This window comes from Coturnix japonica, chromosome 1, assembly GCF_054131305.1.
Source record: "Coturnix japonica strain WE chromosome 1, WE-NBRP24, whole genome shotgun sequence".
NCBI classification, from domain to species: Eukaryota; Metazoa; Chordata; class Aves; order Galliformes; family Phasianidae; genus Coturnix; species Coturnix japonica.
In genome coordinates this window covers 154,063,091-154,081,749 of record NC_140663.1, presented here as the reverse complement: position 1 = coordinate 154,081,749, position 18,659 = coordinate 154,063,091, and the positions used below count along the sequence as shown (strand labels likewise).

Genomic DNA, 18,659 nt, shown 5'->3' with positions numbered 1-18,659 from the left:
ACAGCTGGGCTAATGATAAGCATTTGCCAGGTGCTTGAATTCTTTTAGGATGATATTTGTATAACTGTGGTACAGATAACAGCTTGCACAAATAAACCCAATATAAACGAGTGGGGAACATAGGAGCATACCAGTTCTCTGTAGCATCACACTGGAGACTGGGCATGTCTGATGTGTCCTGTCAGAGGGGCTGGCTTGGGCTTTTCCCCATCCCATAACAGAGATTACCTGTTTTTCTTATGATGTGATTCCTGTGTGACAGATTGGTCCCACATTTCAGCGATGAGGAAGGCGAGATCTCCATTTTGTTTTCCTATTTAGAACTAAATGCAGTATCCCTAAAGCCCCCGCTACATTTACACATGGAGACAGATGTCTGCTATCACACAGGTGCACTTTATGAAGCAAGAAAGGTCTGAAAAGAAGGAAATGAAAAGGAAATGGAGTCCTTTTCAACTTGGGGTATTCTATGATCCTAAAATATCCGTACAGGGCTGCCCTCTGGCAATGCAATGAGGTATGAGGGCTGCAGGGCAGGAGTTGCTTCACAGCTGGTCCCCACTAGGGGGCGCTCATAGAGCGGCGCCTTCCTGAGGTGCCCTCCTCACCACAGGGTGGAAGAAACACCCAGCTTTGCTTCAGGGTTTTTCTCTTAAAAACAAAGAAAGAAACAAAAAAACGATCTGGTTTTGCAGTACTTAAGGAGAATCAAGGAGGAGGGACGTGGTTAGTGGGCATCGTGGTGTTGACTTGATGCCATCAGGATGCTGAGCCCAAATAACTGATATACACTGTTACCACAGGCTGAGCCTGTGGTGATAGTGGAATAGTTACCACAGGCTGAGCCTGTGGTAATAGTGGAAATGCTGTGCTTTGCCCCATGATCAAATGTTTTAGGATCTACTGGTACCAAGTGCCCAGGAGGCTTAATTCCATCCCTGCCCCCATCCTCTCACAGCGCATATTGGTGTAGCCATAACACAGATGCTGTGCTGAGCCACCAGCTCCCACTGGTTCACTCCAGGGAATCCTCACAATGCACTGTGCACAGTGGCACATCATAACAGGACACCAGGCTGTAAGCTGTTCCCTAAGGCACTGGAGGCGTATCTGCAGGCAGCCATTTCAACAAACAAGTGGCTTCTTTTGGATGAAGTGAAGCCTGTTGCCAAAGCAAATCCAAGGTGCTGAGCCAGGAACGTCAGTTCTTCACATCAGGCTGAGCTCACCGAACATCAGGGTGACGTCCAAACACCAGGAGCCCTTCTGTGCTGTGCAGTGATGGAGCACTGGCACAGGCTGCCCAGTGATGTGGGGTCTCCTCCTTGTGGATCTCCCAGAGCCACCTGGACGTGGCCCTGTGCACCGTGCTCTGGGTGTCCCTGCTGGGGCGGTCACGCTCTGCTTCCTTGATTAACACAGGGAGATCAAACTGATTAAATAACAGAGAAATACTGGTATTACTGCTGTTTTCCACAACATTTATTTTAGAACAGAAATTCAATTTTTTTTCCAATAGATTTCAAATAGCCGTTGTCCAATTTGGATAAGCTAAGATGGATTTTATTGTAGAGTCATGTGAAGAGAAACAGTGACTGCAAATGCAAATGAAGTTACGTGAAACCAAGGGAATATCATATCCTGAATTTATTGTGGGCTTCTATGCGCAGCGTGCAGCTACATTATGAGCACAGACATTGGGTAGTTGGAAATGAAGATGCAAGTTGGAGAGCGACTTTCTAGTCCCTTGTTTAATGCCTGTATAGGTACAGGGTCTGCACTGTGTAAGATCACTGATCGCTTCTCTGCCTCTTTTCCTAATAGTCAAATGACTTGTGAAGCATTCCTTTTAAATACAGCCAAGCTGCACCTGTGCACTGCTGTTGGCATGAATAACCCAGCATTGCTGTTTGTTTGCAGGCCTTCTGCTTACTCAGCCTGGTGCTGACTGCCACACACAGCCATTCCAGGCCTGGTAACTCTAAGGAAACTCGCCAACTTGATTTATACGTCCTAATGGGGACGGAGCATTAATTAAAAGGCATTACGAGCTCACAAATGTGGTTTGCTGCGTGTGTTGTTGTACTGCTCCCACAAGGGTATTTATCACAGGGACACAAACGGTTTGGCCAGCACACCAGACCCCTCCTCGCAGCCTGCTGCAGGAAGCAGGAGGATGCCAAGAGCAGGAGGTACCACACAGCCCAGCAGTGGGCAGCAGGACCAGTGCAGCTCTGCAGGCAGAGGAAAAAGAAGAGGCATCACCAGCAGATCTCAGGCACGCAGGAGAGGGCTGCGTGGCCACACAGTTTTCCTTTCTTCCTCCTACCTCTGCAATGTGCCAGCTGTCCTGTCCTTTTAATGTGTTTTACTGAAGGGCACCACCTAGCAAAAGCAAACCAACCCAGCCCCAAAGCTGCAGAGAAGCTGATGTGAGGAGTGCGCTCCTATGTGCCAGGAGCTGGGGAGCTTTCTGCCTTCAGGTATTTCATTTGGTGACTCAGAGTCAAACAATGAGTTTGGTCCTGCTTTTAAGGCTGGAGAAGGGTTCAGCTCTACTGTGCTGAGATTCCTAAGCTGGATTTTGAACAGTCTTTGCATTCCAGGTAGGCCAGATGGTAACTTCAGTATGCGCTAAGAACGTGTGTTTAAGCGCAGTCTCACTTCATTGATTTTTGTTTCAGGCTTATCTCAATACAGCCAGGAGGAAAGCGGGAAAGATGTAGAGGTAAAATGTTCTCACTGTCCAGGCACTGTAACTCTGTGTAGCCCTCCCCGCTTAACAAACACTTGTGCCTAAGTTGCTAAGCTTGAGTTTGTATTGTAGACCTTTGGAGCAAGGCTAGCATGTTGTTTTATATGGCTTGCAATGCAGCTGTAGGTCCTGGCATAGCTGGGCATGCAGCTTGGTCAGGGGAGCTTGGCTACTTCGACACATCGTACCACAAGAACAGAACATGACAGAGCACTGTGGAAGAGACTGAGAAGCAGAAGGTTAATGTGAGGCCCCATCTGCAATTCTGCATCCAGACCTGTGGGCCCCAGCACTGGAGGGATGCAGAGTTGTTGGAGCTGGTCCAGAGGAAGGTCATGAAGATTCATGTAGGGCTGGAGCACCTCTCCTATGAAGAAAGGTTGAGGGAATTGGACTTGTTTAGCTTGGAGAAGACTCTGGGGAGACCTCATTGCAGCCTTCTGTACTTGAAGGGAGTGAGGCACTCAAGGCCAGGTTGGATGAGGCCCTGGGCAGCCTGAGCTGCTGGGTGGCACTGCCCATGGCACAGGGTTGGAGTCAGATGGTTTCTAAGCTTCCTTCCAATCCAAGCCATTCTACGATTCTATGATTTCTTATATAGCACCAAAAATCACCAGGCATACATAATTCGAATACAATTGTTAACCAGCCATTTGTTGACGTTTCCCCTTAATTTACCCCAAGGGAATCTCAAACCTCACGACCTCTGTACCGGGGTAGCCCGCTGTTGGGTGGTTACACACTAATGCTAAACCAAACACTGCCAAGAGGATGTAAGCAGCGCTATCTAAATTGGTTGCCAGTAATTAAGAGATGTGTTTAATGGCACGGGGCAGATCAACAGGGCTGAGTGCAGAGGATAAGCTTTCCCAGGGGAAGAGTCAGTTAACTTTGGCCTGGAAACTCCCATTCATGGTTGCAAGACTGGTTAACAAAAACACATGTCCCCTCCTTTCATAAGTGCTGATGGCGGTGGGCAATTCCTTGTGTGTCCATCTCATGATGAGAAACTCCTTTTAAACAGCACAGGCTCTCTGCCAGTCACTCCTTGCTTTGCAGTCCCTGATGTTAAGATGTTCAGAAAGCACCAGGAATTGTAGAGAACAAGTGTAGCCAAACACAAAATAAACCAAACCCAGTTTGGTTTTACCAGTAATATCGTCCAGCTTTTTCCTTTAGTCTTGGCTTTCACATCATTCTCGTTATTTTATGGTCCCTGCTTGCTCCGTTGGTAAAAATCCAAGTATTTCAGCACACACAGAGTTATACACTACCAAGGCCCTGGTAGATGTCCACCCTTCTGTGACTCTGCAGGAGGAAGAGCCCTTCCTTGCCTGGAATGCCTTGTGAAGTCCATTGCTGGGGCACAGCCTGAGAGCCGCCCATTTACCCACGTCTTATACCACTGCTGGTCTCTGTGTAGGCCCTGGACACTTTCGATCCCAGCAGAGCTCTTCTCACACGCCGACATGGCAGCAGGAGCTTGAAAGCTGCTGCCCGGTACCTCTGTGAGACGAGGTTGTAGAGGATGGGATTGATGGAGGCACTCAGGTAGAACAGCTGGAGGGCAAAGATGTTGAAGTATTGGGAGAACAGCATCGTTCTGGTGTCCCGGGTGCTTATAAATATGATCCTGCCAATGTGGAAAGGCAACCAGCAAATTACAAAGGCCAGGATCACCACAGCTACAAGACAAAAGAATACAAACCGTAGTTAAGGGGTGGGTTAATCCGACAGTCATCTTGTATTCTCAATTTCATAGAATCATAGAATGATTTGATTTGGAAGGGACCCTTCAAGGCCATCTGGTCCAGCTGCCCTGCAATGAACAGGGACACCTACAGCACAGAGCCCCATCCAGCCCGACCTTGGGTGTCTGCAGGGATGGGGCATCCACCACCTCTCTGTGCAACCTGTGCCACTGCCTCACCACCTGTATAATGAGAAACTTCCTCCAATTAACCAGACTAAATGTCCCCTACATGCATCTCCGCTCTCAAAGCAAGACTGCAGGGCAGAGCAGTTCTAGCACAGCACCTTTACCACATACAAACACAGCAGCCACACGGCTGAAGCAGATGTGGAACAGCCAAGTGTGTGGTTTAAAGGGTCGCCTATGGGGTGACTATAACATAAATCACCGTATTCCCACAGGTAATGAATCATTCTGGTTTATAAATACATGCAAGTGAAGCGAATCATCATCTGCGGAGGATCCCTCATGTTTCTCAGAGCTTAGCAAAAGAAATAAAGCCAAAGCGAGTTTGCGCCTGGAATACATCACATGCAGAACCCTGTCAGCTCCTTGGAGGTAAGCAAGAATCATCACACAGAAACATATGGATATACAGAGATATGCAGATATGTGGAAGTATATATAGAAATAAACAGCACTCACAGTTGAAAAGGGGAATAGCATCAAACCCAGCTTCAGCCCTGGGACTAAAGGGTGACTGCTTTCTTTCTGAAGAGATCAAGAGATCATTGAGTCCAGCTCTCTGCTAAAGCAGGTTCCCTACAGTAGGTCACACAGGTGGGCATCCAGATGGGCCTCGAGTATCTCCACAGGAGGAGAATCCACCACCTCCCTGGGCAGCCTGCTCCTGTGCTCTGTCACCCTTAATGTAAAGAAGCTCTTCCACACGTCAGCGTGGAACTCCCTACGTTCGAGATCATTACTTTTCCAATTGCTACAGGACACCAAGAAGAGCTTCACCCATTCCACCTCCCTTCGGATATCCATAAACCCCGGTTAGCAGCCCTCAGAGGAGGCAGCCTGTGGCCGGGGCACTCACCCAGGATCCTGACGGTGTGCCGGTGTCCCCGCTCCCGCAGGGCCGCGCCCGGACCCCTGAGGCGGCCCCGGCTGCGCCACAGCTCGCGGCCGATGAAGCCGTAGAGGACGCAGAGGCAGACGACGGGCAGCACGAAGTACGAGGTGGTGACCCAGAACATGATGCCCAGCAGGCCGGACTCCAGAGCCCGCGGGGTGGGTTTGCACTCGCGGCTGAAGTCGGTGCGGTTGTCGGGCTGCTCCACGTCCACCAGGAAGAAGAAGGGAGCCGCGGAGAGGAGGGCGAAGGCCCAGAGGGCGCCGATGACGGCCTTGACGCGGCGCCGGGTGACCAGCACCTTGGCCCGCAGCGGGAAGCACACGGCGAGGTAGCGCTCCACCGTCAGCGCGGTGATGTGCAGGATGGTGCAGTAGGTGCAGCTCTCGCTCAGGTAATGCGAGAGGCGGCACAGCAGCCGCCCGAAGATCCACGGCCGGGAGCGCCACAGGCGGTACAGGTCGAGGGGCAGCCCCAGCAGGATGAGCAGGTCGGACACGGCCATGCTGCCCAGGTACAGGTCGGTGGTGCTGCGGGCGTCGCGGTGCCCGCAGGTGACCAGCACCGTCAGCACGTTGCCCACCACGCCGACGGCGAACAGCCCCAGGCACACGGCCGTCACCGGCACCAGCGCCCGCAGCGGCAGCGCCGAGCACAGCCACTCGTCGCACGGCGGCGCGGCCCAGGGCTCGGCCCGGCTGCCGTTCCCCCACATGGCACCGGGTCCGGCGGCCGAACCGAGCTCCCTCAGCGCCCGGCCCCGGCCCCGAGCTCGGCTCGGCCCGGCCCGCCCCGCCCCGCCCCGCCCAGCCCCGGCCGGAGGGCGGAGGAACAGAAGGGACGAAGGACGAAAAAGGAGGATGCTTTTATTGTCCACAGATCCGAAAGGTACTTTGCTACATCGTTTATGCATTTTCTATGAGACTATACAGCTTTCATCTTCATGAAGTCCGACGTTGTACAGTTGCAAAGTGATATGTTTGGTAGTGTAACTAGAACACTTTAAAAAGTTTTACGTTTTTTTTTCTTTTTCTTTTTTTTTTTTTTTTTGGAATGTACAGAATATGAGGTAAAATTAAGATTACATTAAAAAACGTCTTCAATGCAGTCATACGCACTGAGGCTCGAATGGCAAATACACTATTTAAATGACTATCAAAAATAGGAGCTCATTTGGATTTTACTATGAAAAACAGAAGTCACCGCAGCTTCACTGTAGTAACAAATCTTTACCATTTGAGACATTCGACCGTAAGAAATCTCTGGGCTGTTCCACTCAATGTGGTGCCAAACACGGCACCGGGGGGGGAGGGCTCTACAAAACACCTGTTGTCACCGCGCTCGGGGGAGGAATCGGCCTGGCCATCAACGTGACAGGTGGGAAATACAACGTAAACGTACAGTACATCTCGAAGCCAGGCCGTCCCGCTCACTGGGAGGCCGAGCTCTTGGCCATTGCTCATGTAACGCAGCAACAGTTTAGTACAGCACAGCTCATGGGACGTATGAACAAGTACGATACATGCCCGCTCTAAGGTACAAGAAAGTCTTCAGAGATCTTCAAAGCACAAGACAGAGGTTCCTTTTTTATTATCATTAAGACTGACAGAAGTGTTTAATACCATTAAAAATGCTAAACTGAACGCAACTAGGAGTCATTAATGATCCACTATCTTGTAACTCAAATAAATTAAAAGGAGCTAATTACAAAGTGTCTAACAAAGAACGTTAAGTGTGATGAGACAAAGAGTTTCCAAAGATAGGTTCACTACAAGCTCTGTGTCACTGGCAACCATCGACATCCAGCGAGATGTTCCATGGGATACTCGATAGAACTCAGTCTGCTCATCCAAGAACTCACAAAGGCAAGCTCACAAAACATCGATGAGTTATGCGACCGCAAAGTGCTCTAATGCGACACTGACTACATGCAATTAACCATTTGGTACAGCATCCAAAAAGAGACGTTACATTAAACATTAGGATCTCGAGAAAATAAAAAGAGCAGCTTTAAGTTTTCCGGTGCAAATTACTACACTTCGTCTTCTGATTTGGTGCCCCAAAGGAAGAAAGAAAAGGAAAAGCAAAACGAAAGGCAGCGCTGGATTCTGGTGGATGTGGCAAGTGAATGTCAGGGTAACAGCAAAGGATCGGAAATGAATTTTACCTCAGGGATCTACATACTGGCCAAACCGGAGGGCACAGACACCTGGATAAGCTGCAGCTGATCAAAAGCTCAACTCCAGAGCCAGCTTTCAATTTAAGTGACAAACCTACAATGTTCTCTCTCCCTTCTAGATTCGTAAGAAGAGGCAATTTTATGAGTAAACATCGAATCCCGGGGGGAAGATAAACCACCTGTGCCATCCCCTCACAGTCCTTCCAAGACATCTACTTGCAGTGAAGAACTCCGCATTTATCGGGTAAGAAGCTTCCTTCGTGCACTCTCTCCCATCCAGTTTATTATTTGCTGCCTGAGAAAAGCCCCTTCCATTTCTCATCATAAATCCTGCCTTCCAAACATTTAAGACAAATGAGGAGGTAGAAATACAGCGCTAAATTGCTTTCACAGCATCAGATTAATATTGTGTACAGCACAAGTTTGTTAAGAGTAAGTTTGAAATGCGTTCTACACATTCTTCCCTGTTATGGTAGTAACCCTTCAAAGTGGGGGCCGGGAAACCACTTCTACACTGGTGTTTACTGGTCAAACCCTTTGCGTTAAACACTACTTGCCCCATATGAAGTTTGTACTGCAAGGTGGCATCTTAAAAAAAGATGGTATTTCTGTGGCTTGCATTCTAATAACGTGCGTCAGCCTACAGCTACCAGTAAGCATTTTAAAGTGGCTGAAAGGGTTCGCATCAGTCCCAATGTCGGTGCTAAATGCCTGTTTTTGTAAAAGCAAGAGAACAGAACTGTTTTTTTTTTTAAGATTATGAGAAAGTAAAATGTAATGGGCGGCGTTCTAAAAGAAATCTGTTTTCTTCACTTTATTACAAAGTACTGAATGATAACAGCAATCAGAATGGAAAAGATAGCAAAAAGTGCAAGAATGACAGCAGCACACACTTGGTCGCTCTGTGACCATTGTGTCCTTGTGGTTTGCACAGTGTCCTTGTTGGTGCTTGTCGGTGGTTCAGTCCTCTGAGAGATGAATAGCACTGGTGAGCTGTAGGGGCCTATCAGGTCCTGGTGACCCGACGTCTCTTGGCACTGGCGAATGGCACATGCACGAAAACGATATTCACAGTTCAGCTGGAGGCCTGTGTATCGGAATGACCAGTCTGGGCCCTTGTAAATCTGTCAGAGAAGAGAAAAGGATACATCAAGTGAAAACGCCACATGTATGTATGTGGACTTCAACACGCCTTTCTTTATGAAGGCAGGATGAGAGCTGAGGTTGTTCAGCCTGGAATAGGCCCGAGGGAGACCTAGGAGCGGCCTTTCAGTATTTAAGGGGGGACTGTAAGAAAGAAGGGTATAAGACAAGGGGTCATGGTTTTAAACTAAAAGAAGGTACATGAAGCATTAGAAAGAAATTATTCACTATGAGGGCAGCGAGGCCCTGGCACAGCTGCCCAGAGAAGCTGTGGGTGCCCCATTCCCAGAGGCACTCAATTCCAGGTTGGACAGGGCCCTGGGCAGCCTGAGCTGCTGGGTGGCACTGCCCATGGCAGGGGGTTGGAACTGGAAGGGCTTAAGGTCCCTTCCAGCCAAAGCCATTCTGTGATTTGATGGTGAAGGTAATTGTGTTCTTATCCATGGAAACAAAAATATATAAAAAAGGTCACAAACACAGTTTATACAAGAAAGTCTCCAATTTCTTCCATGTAGCACGGAAAACGAGCCATAGATTCTTTTAAAGCATGATAAAGACATATTAAATAAACTCCATTTAAATCTGCAATGTTAAGTGACCACTTGAAACACAAATACCAGACCACAGGATATAACCTTCCATTTCCTAATATCTAAAATTATATCACAAGATTTTAGGTAATTAACTACATCAAGCTACTTCATTCATTAAATCTAATCCAATCCAACGTACTTTGCTGTAGTTAAGATAACGCGTGTTTCAAATACTGTATTTTAGCCCAATAGGCGTTACATTAGGAAAGCCTAAAGGCATCTGTTCTGTGATTCATCATTTCAGCAAACCCCGCTACACAGATGACTTTCATTAGGGTGTCCTCCACAGGTGTCTCAGTTAGTTCATAGAATCATAGAATGGCCTGGGTTGAAAAGGACCACAATGATCATGGAGTTTCAACCCCCTGCTATGTGCAGGGTTGCCAACCACCAGCCCAGGCTGCCCAGAGCCACATCCAGCCTGGCCTTGAATGCCTGCAGGGATGGGGCATCCACAACCTCCTTGGGCAACCTGTTCCAGTGTGTCACCACCCTCTGAGTGAAAAACTTCCAGCTGGATGTTGGTTAACATGAGGAGACTCCCAGGATCAGCACGGAGTGCCTAATTCAGCTAAACCTATGAAAATGCTAGTTTTCCATTTTAATTAATTCGCAGCTATGAAAGGCCCTGTAAAAGTCAACAAAATCATAGAATCATAGAATCACCAAGGTTGGAAAAGACCTAAAAGATCATCCAGTCCAACTGTTCACCTATTACAAACAGCTCCCACTATCCTTCCCACTAATCTCAAGTGGGCACAGTTTCTGTTGGTGTATAAATAGGAGCTATGCTAATATGCGCGTAGCCTGATAGAGTTTGATTTCTCTGCTCAAAATCTTCCACCTTTTTTCTTTCCAGTATCTGGATTTCTTTTAATTGGTAGATGGATACAGAAATATCACATCAGTTGTTTTGCCTACAGCTGTTTTATTGTTAGACAGTATTTTACAAGTGCAAACTTCCAACCATTCAATGAAAGAAGCAGGAAATCTGTTTTGATTTTGCTGTGTGAAGTTATTGTTGTGCCTGTGGCTACCCATGAACTCAGCGCTCTGACAGCTGAGTGTTACTGGAATCTATGGGCTGGAAACTCTTGGAAAAAGCTTTTCTTAATCTCAAAACTGTTTGTGTGCAGAGACAGGGCAGGTCATCGAAAGTGCAGCTTCTCAAAATTCCACTGATTTATATCGTATATTCGGTAGCGAGCAATGAGGCCACATAAACACACCCTACTGTGAGCAAAATTTGGCCAGTATTGTGATGGAGAAAAAGAATAGGCTTTCTTAATTATATTAACAGTGAAAGGAGGACTAAAGAAAATGTTTACTGCTACTTGATGATGTTGGTCACCTCACAAACAGGGACGGAGGTCCAGCAGAGACACTTAATGCTGTCTTTGCCTCTCTCTAACATGAGTGATGAGCCCAGGACCTCCTGAGCTTTGGTTTGCTAACCTCTTCCAGAAAGGTGATTGGAACCATATACCTTCAATTGTAACCTTTACTTTCATGTCCAGTTTATATGGCAATGCACATCGCTTATTAAAGCATTATTTGAATCCATCTCTAGAAAGAAGTACACAGATTATGCCCTACTTACATACTTAATATTGCATTTACAATTTTAAAGTTACCATAATTTTGAACTTTAAAGGTCCCTTCCAGTTCTAAAGACTCCGTGACACAACTGATGCCCCATCCCTGGACTTTCAAGAAGAGGCTGGATCAGGCCCTGGGCAACCTGATGTAGCTGTGGTGACCCTGTTGATTGGAGGGGAGCTGGACTACATGACCTTTAAAGTTCCCTTCCAACCCTAAAGTTTCCATGATTCTATAAAGAGTGTTTACATGGCAAGATAATGAATACCTTGGATTACAGATCAGAATGTACCAAAAAAACCCCACAAATGGACGCAACAAACATACCACCGCACTGGAATCACAATCAGCTGGGCTGGAAAAGACCTTCAAAATCATCAAGTCTAACCATCAGCCTGAGTCCCATCACTGAACTGTGTCCTTTATTGTCACATTTACACATCTCTTAAACAACTCCAGGGCTGAGAACTGCACCAGTTCCCTGGGCAGCCAGTACCAATGCCTGACTACCCTTTCTGTCAAGAAATTCTTCCTGACATTCCATCTAAAACTCCTCTGCTGCAACTTGAGACCATTTCCTCATGTCTTATCACCTGAGAAAGAGACTGACACCTCCTCTCTGCAATCTGCTTTCAGGTAACTGTAGAGAGCAGTGAGGTTTCCCATTTGCCTCCTCTTCTCCAGAAGTTATGATATATGAAAATATTAAATCTCTACAATCTACTGAAGCAACACATAATAATACATACAACACATACACATACACATAACACATACAATAAAATCATAATATATGTGTACATATATATATACCAAAATTAATAGTGTTTCCTTTCTGGAAGGAAACCTGCTTGCTTAATAGTGTGAGAGTTTAGAAGCCTAATTCCTTATCAATTATCAGGCACACCCTGGAAGTTACAGCATGCCCTACTACAGAAAAGATCCAACGGTAAGAATTCTATGATTCATTCTACGGTTCTATGAAAATATACCCCATTCTAAAAACAAAGAGAGACTACTGAGGAATGCACAGCCCCTGTATTCCTTCCTATATGAGTACACTTCTATCACTTTTGCCTGTGATAAGTTTAAGGAGATGCTACCTTCTACCATTTAGTAACAAAAAGGTAGCATGGTGACCAGCACAATCATTTCTAATCTAAACCTACTTAATCAAAAGCAGGAATTGAAGAAACATACAAAAACTCAAATGCATCATACCTGTTTGAATTCAGAGTCTTTTCCCACCATGACCTGAAGGCAGTAAATAACTGGATCGCCCTTCATGGGCTGCAGAACCTCCCACGTGATTTCACAGGTGTGATCGTTTATTCTCTCTATCCTCGGTGCTGAAGGAAACAAATCACAAAGCAACAGCTTAACTCTGCTTTCTGTCACTTCACATTACATTCACATTATTTGTAAAGATCTGTACTTGATGTGTGATTTTTGACTTGCAGAAAGAAGATTCACATTAAAATGTCTTCTTCCAACAAACACTTCCAGGCACAGACTAGCAATACTTCGGTCTCTTGCTAGCTCAGGTATCCTCTGACAGAATACACTAAAACCTGGTGACTGTTAATGCTTATCTTATTCAAGAAAATTAGGTGCTATGCATAAAGGTATTCAAATATTAGAAGTATTAGGATCTAGTAATTGTTCTAATACATGTACTAGAAAGAATTTTCATATCAAATTACTTTTAACAGCCTGGCCACTCTCTCCTGGCAAGCAAGGATTTTAAGTACAAGCATTCTTGTGTCAAAGAATGCATAAAAACCTCTTGATTTTGGAGCAAATGTTTTAGGCTTTAGGCAATTGCTTTTAAATAGCATTACTTTACTATCCCTACCTGAAAACTGCTTAGCACTCTACATACTCCAAAAGTAACATAATACTACCACCACCAACTTGCCATCTCTTTCAGCACTTCCCATGCTCCTCACAACACTCAAACAAACAAACAAACAAGTAGCAGCATCTTTACCTTTCAAGGCAGCTGGAACAGATTTGGGAGTAGTGAAAACATATTCTTGAGAAAGGGGACCTTCACCAGCTTCGTTACATGCCTGAATACAAAATTTGTATGATGTCGACTCACTGAGTCTTTGTACTTTGTATGTATGACATGGTCCTCTGTATAAGGATACAAATCTGCAAATGGAAAGGGTGGCTTAGAGTAAGTAGAGAGCCAGAGCACTGTCTTGTAATTTATTCCAATAATTTCCCACAGTCTAACGAGGAACCAGAAATACTTAACTATTAAACAATAAACCCATTTCCAAGGGTGGGCTTTTGTTTCTCGTGACTGTGAAACAAAATCTCTTCCATACACAGAATACCATAGACTTCCTCTTGGCAAAAATGATCCCACGCATTTTCAGACACCCTTCTGCACTTGAGATGGGAAAGGACAGCAGTTCTCTCCCTCCCAACAAACAAAAGTCACTTCCCATTTGAAAATTAGGCAGACCAGATTTTAGCTACTTGCATCTTTGCAGCTCTCCCTTACTACACTTTAGAAAGGCTCATGGATCCAACAGCTCTGTACATCGCTGTTAGACGTAGGTAAATGATGCTCAAATGTGACTGGAGGCCTGGATTTCATTTGTGTGCCTACCGTGAACCATTTTAATAGCTCTTGTAGACTGGCCTCTTCCCGTCATGTTGTAATTCTGACAAAGACTGATCTCAGCAGCTCTATTCTATTTTCAATTGTGGCATCCTCAGAACACAGCAGAGGTTGATTTTCTGCTGGGGTTATTGTCTACTTTCCTTTCTTTCTCTTTTTTTCTTTTAACATAGACTATACCTGTACAAGATCTTGTCTTAGTTGACTCAGTTGAGAGTCTCATCCCTCTTCCTTCTTACAGCACAGCAGTTTCACCTAGCAGATCTCTTTTGTGACATAAAGCTACTCAGGGGCTCAGACATGGTACACAGTGCAGCAGGACTATCTGCATCACTGCAATCTCAAGCTACATTCAGACTTCATGCTGATGAGAAAAGATATCTCTTAAAATAATTATTTGTACTATACGATACTCCTATTTTCTAATAGAAATAACTGCACATAAAGACAGCAGAGAATAAAGAATCTACCCCTTTCAATATCATTAAACTCTTACTATTGAACTGTAAATAAAAAAGCTATGAAGTTTTTCATCTTGTGCTTTGCAGCACTGAACACTACAAAGCTTCTGCCTTGCCGGATGAGAAGACCTCCTGCTGCCCTTGCAAATTAAGCAAAGCAAAAGGAATTCTGCCCTTTGAAACCATCTCCAAGCACCAGACCACGGTGAAACAGAGCAGATCAAGGCAATGCCAGAACTAACCTTCCATTCTTATCCTCCATTTGAAGGTGGTACTGAATGGAGTCAGTTAATGCTTTTGCAGTTCCCTCTCCCCACTTCAGCTTGAGAGTCTGAGAACTGTATGCAACACACTCCAGGCGAGGTGGGTCCGGGGGGAGAGGCTTTGTTTTCAGTTTTATGGTGTGGCTGAAAGGTCCTGCTCCGAGGCTGTTAAGAGCTTGAATTCGTATTCTAGTATTTGAAAAGAAAGAATAAAATTAACTTGAAATTAGATTTTAAAAACTAATTGGTTATATCCACCAGTCGCAATCAAGAGAGAATAATGGCACCATAGGGGCAGTATTTTCTGTGGTGAAGAATTTTCTCAATATTGTGCTCGTATAAACTCTCATGAAAATGCAGGAGCGTCACTCTCCTTGCCATGTTTTAAGGGAGCTGAGCTGATTCAATATTAAATATATTCGAGTACTCGCATCATAAGCTTTAGGGCACAGATACAAAAGCTACTCAAGAACGGTTCATCTTTCTGACCCTGCAAGGCGTTGTAGCCAAATTTTTGATGGCCAAGAACTATAGAATTCGTATTTCTCCCCATGGAGAGATGAGAGGACAAAAAAACAACCCCAAACAAACACCCCCAGAATATATGAATCCACAGCTTTGGCTATATATTTATATATGAATCCATAGCTTTGGCTATATATTTATATATGAATCCATAGCTTTGGCTATTTCATCAGCTGACTTGGAGAATGACTACAGGAAAGTTTTCAGCACTGCTGAATAGAGCTGGTTCATGTGAAAATACAGGGTCGGTGTCCAGCTCCTTCTCTTACAAAATGCTGTTTTCAGTGCTAATGTATCGCCAGGTGCCTGCAGACATCTTTGGTCTGCTTGGAATGGGAGAGAGGTCAATGAGAAGCTGATGTGGCAGAGGGCTTTGTAGAACTTGACATTCAGGGATGGTTTTTATTTTCTAGGGAACTCACAATGCTGGCCAAACAATTTATTTCCAAAAAGGAAAAAAAGAAAACAGAAAAAAACAAAACCCAACCAAAACCGTGATGCCAATCTACAGATCGCACAGGTAGCCATAGATAGCAATGTTTATCTAATCTCGTTTTTCAAAGACTAAGGTTCACATGTCTGAACCTGTATCTAGGTAACTGGAAAAAAGTAATCACGGTCATTCTATTCTAAAACAACCAACCACACAATTTCTAAACATTGGAACAGAAAAGTGTGTGCAAGTTTATGAATAGGTACCTCTCCTTCACTACAGTAATATTTAACATTATGTTAATTTATTATAGCACAGAACTAAGGACTACACGCCGTTTTTTATCTGGACAGAGGTGATAGTCCAAGATGTATTCTATTAAAAGCACTTCAGTGGGTAGAAGTGCAGAAGCATCTCTACAGTAGAAGCTTCTCAGTTTTCAGTTCATTGATATGGAGAGCAACAGCTCTTTGTTTGCCAGCATTATTACTAAATAATTACAAGGCAAGCAAAAACATTTTAGTCTTGCATACAGCATTAAAAAGAAAGAAAGCCAAATCTTCCAAGTTACATCCCTAGAAATATACTGAAACCAGTGCAAACTTAAATTCTGACATCAGTGAGACTGATATTCTCCTTTAGATTTTAACACAGAAGTGTTTGTAACAAGAACGTAGAGTGTGTTTAGGCACAATTATGGATCTCTACATCTCTGTTTTTCAGTAACTCTTATGTCAAACATAAAGGACAATTTTGGTAACTGAAATTCTTCAATTAAATTTGAAATTGACTGATAGAATTCCAAACCAACGTTCTTAATGCTGACTGCCACTCAGATGCATGGTACTTCTGCAGAAATGACATTGCAAGATGTGATGAGCTGTTATTAGATCAGACAATCCAGTCTAAGACTGGATATGGTTGTTCCTTGAATGCACTTTAGCTTGACAAACAGATTAGAAGCTGTCTCTCTATAAAGCAAGCTGTCCAAAAATGGTTATGAATCTGAACCTGTAACCCGAATTCGATTAAACTGATGCATTAAGAGATGCATCAAATCTACCACAATAAACAAATTAAAATAAATTGCTCTAGAAACAAAATAAAACCAACATAGCTCATCTATTTATGAAGATCATAATTACAGAGCTTCCTTTTGCTCCAGGGTTATCTACTAATACCTCTCTGAGAGTAAAGGTAGAGAATAAAAAAATAAATGGAAACAAAGAATCTGCTGCTGTGGAATATAAGTTAAAACTTCTGAGTAGCTTTGCATAGCATACCTGTACGTTGTATCTGGCTGTAAGCCATCTATAAAATAGCTCAGAACCTTCCCAACAGTTATTGGCTGCTTATCTCCAAAGTCTATGCTGTAGCCAATGATCTCAGACCCATGGTCACAAGGTTTTTCCCAACTTATAGCAAGGCATGTGGAAGGATAATAGTGTGGACTTTCCACTTCATCTTCACTTAGTCCCCGAAGACAAGTCACAACTGCAGGCACAGAGGCTGGAGTCATACATGCCACTACTTCACTGAAAGGGCCTGCACCCGCAACGTTCACTGCCTGCAAATGCAAAGCAGACCACGTTTTTATGGCAGAGACAACTCCTGTTTCCAGATTCCACAAGCAAAAGTTTTACATTTTTACCTGAACCCTGCAATAGTATATAGTGGCAGGCAAAAGTCCTTTCATTTCACAGTTGAGGCCAGGCCCACAGTAAGAGATCTGCATGCAGCCTTCCATACCACCCCATTCCAGTCGGTATTCCGTGACATCAGCTCCGTTACTCACTGGAACCTTTACAATGGATACAAGTAGTTAGAAGTTAAAGTCACTGCCTGAAAATGAATAAATAAATAATCAGACTCCAAACTTACTACATCTCTTTGTTTTCTTTTGTTTGTTTCTATAAATCAACAAGATCATAGGCAACAGTGAGGCAGAGCTCTAAGCCCTATAGGAATGTTAACCTTCCCCCTTTCTTTTCTGATTTTTAATTTAATACAGTACAAATATATGTGACTGCATTACTGGCCTTGGGTCATCTATACTTTAAAAACACTATTGATTATCGCAGACCACTTTGTACAGAGTACTTGTGATTTAGCTGCTTAAATCCAGAGATGACCTAGCCTGTACAACTTAGCTTAGGAGCCAGAAAAGTCGATGGCAAGAGATGGTCTTCCTGAGAGGGTTATGGAAGGTACAAAAGTTTTGCTGACTGGGTCTATAGTGCAAGGAGAACAATATGCAGACACACATTGCTGCTCATGTCTTCATCTTGCAGAACAAAGGACTCTTCCTCTGAAGCACATCATGCCTCTCCTGAATGGAAACCAGGCTATAACAGAGTGGGAAGCTGAAAATCGTGCCCTGTCTTATTTCAAGACAGTGCTGCAAAGCAGTTAGGATAGACAGCTGTACACCACCACAGACCTGGACTGAAATGGCTCCTCCAGCAGCCTGTTTCTCCTCACTGCCTGCCGCAAACTCAGCCTCACTATTTTTGGGGAGTTTTAATACTACCTCAGAAACAGCCTTCTGAAATGCAGTTCAAATCAGTCTCAACTAAGATATGATGTTACAGAAAGGTATCAGTAGTCAACAAATTAATTAAGGAAAAAAAAAAGGCCCAAGATACCTTACCACAAATAAGAAAAAACATCTTAGATGATCAAAAGAACTGAAGGAGAATGATGCTGCTGTTATATTCCAAGAAAGCAATCATATCAAGCCAATTGTTCCAAGATATGTCTTCTGCTTTCCCTTTCTTTTGAAAGAGGAATATTCCCTATGTTCAGCATTATGCATGTGAAGATAAGTCACTGAATATAAACAGAATTGCAAAGGATAACATCTGATGTGATTGATAGACCCCCTTTCAAGTATTCGATATGCTAAAAGGTTCAGCTGCCAGGGGATTTCAGCAAGCAGGATCTGACACAAACCTTATTAAGTTCAGCTAGGGCAAAGGCGAATTCAAAGTCCTGGACCACGGACAGAACTGTACTGAGGGTGAGGAGCAAGCTTACTAAAAAAGAACCTGAAGTCCTGGTATACAAGCTGAATGTGAGTCAGCAGTGTGTGCCTGATGAAGGCTAACTACATACTAGCTGAATTAGCAGAAGAATAGCAAGAAAGCTAAGAAGAACATGATTCCCTTCTGTTAGGCACCTGTGGGGGCTACATGTCCAGTACTCTGTCCAGTTGTGGGCTCCCCAGTACAGGACAGACATTG

General features: G+C 44.5%; 2 protein-coding genes across 17 annotated transcripts in view; both read right to left on the bottom strand.

Annotated features, from left to right (window-relative positions):
• Positions 1–1,460: 1,460 nt before the first annotated feature.
• MLNR (motilin receptor) lies at positions 1,461–6,380 on the bottom strand. The gene is made up of 2 exons (XM_015851823.3): positions 5,551–6,380; positions 1,461–4,440 (listed from the first exon to the last, which is right to left on the bottom strand). The coding sequence occupies exons 1-2, from the start codon at positions 6,299–6,301 to the stop codon at positions 4,142–4,144; spliced, it is 1,050 nt and encodes a 349-aa protein (XP_015707309.1). The 5' UTR covers positions 6,302–6,380; the 3' UTR covers positions 1,461–4,141.
• Positions 6,381–6,436: 56 nt separating this feature from the next.
• FNDC3A (fibronectin type III domain containing 3A) overlaps positions 6,437–18,659 on the bottom strand; it is a 101,268-nt gene continuing 89,045 nt past the window's right edge. For 15 of the 16 annotated variants that reach the window (XM_015851816.3, XM_015851815.2, XM_085536153.1 and 12 more), the window contains 6 exons: positions 17,069–17,218; positions 16,701–16,984; positions 14,439–14,648; positions 13,091–13,257; positions 12,322–12,449; positions 6,437–8,889 (listed from right to left, as the gene is read on the bottom strand). In XM_015851816.3, the coding sequence (XP_015707302.1) occupies positions 8,575–8,889; positions 12,322–12,449; positions 13,091–13,257; positions 14,439–14,648; positions 16,701–16,984; positions 17,069–17,218 (1,254 nt within the window). In that variant the 3' untranslated portion in view covers positions 6,437–8,574. Of the gene's footprint in view, positions 8,890–12,321; positions 12,450–13,090; positions 13,258–14,438; positions 14,649–16,700; positions 16,985–17,068; positions 17,260–18,659 lie in introns of those variants that run through there. The other variant, XM_085536151.1, reaches the window with a different exon arrangement.

What these genes read in the sequence shown, in the direction of transcription:
- MLNR (XM_015851823.3), bottom strand. Translation starts at nt 6,301, where the DNA reads ATGTGGGGGAACGGCAGCCGGGCCGAGCCCTGGGCCGCGCCGCCGTGC. An exon ending in GCACACCGTCAGGATCCTGG is followed by an intron (nt 4,441 to 5,550) that starts GTGAGTGCCCCG and finishes TTTGTCTTGTAG; the next exon opens with CTGTGGTGATCCTGGCCTTT.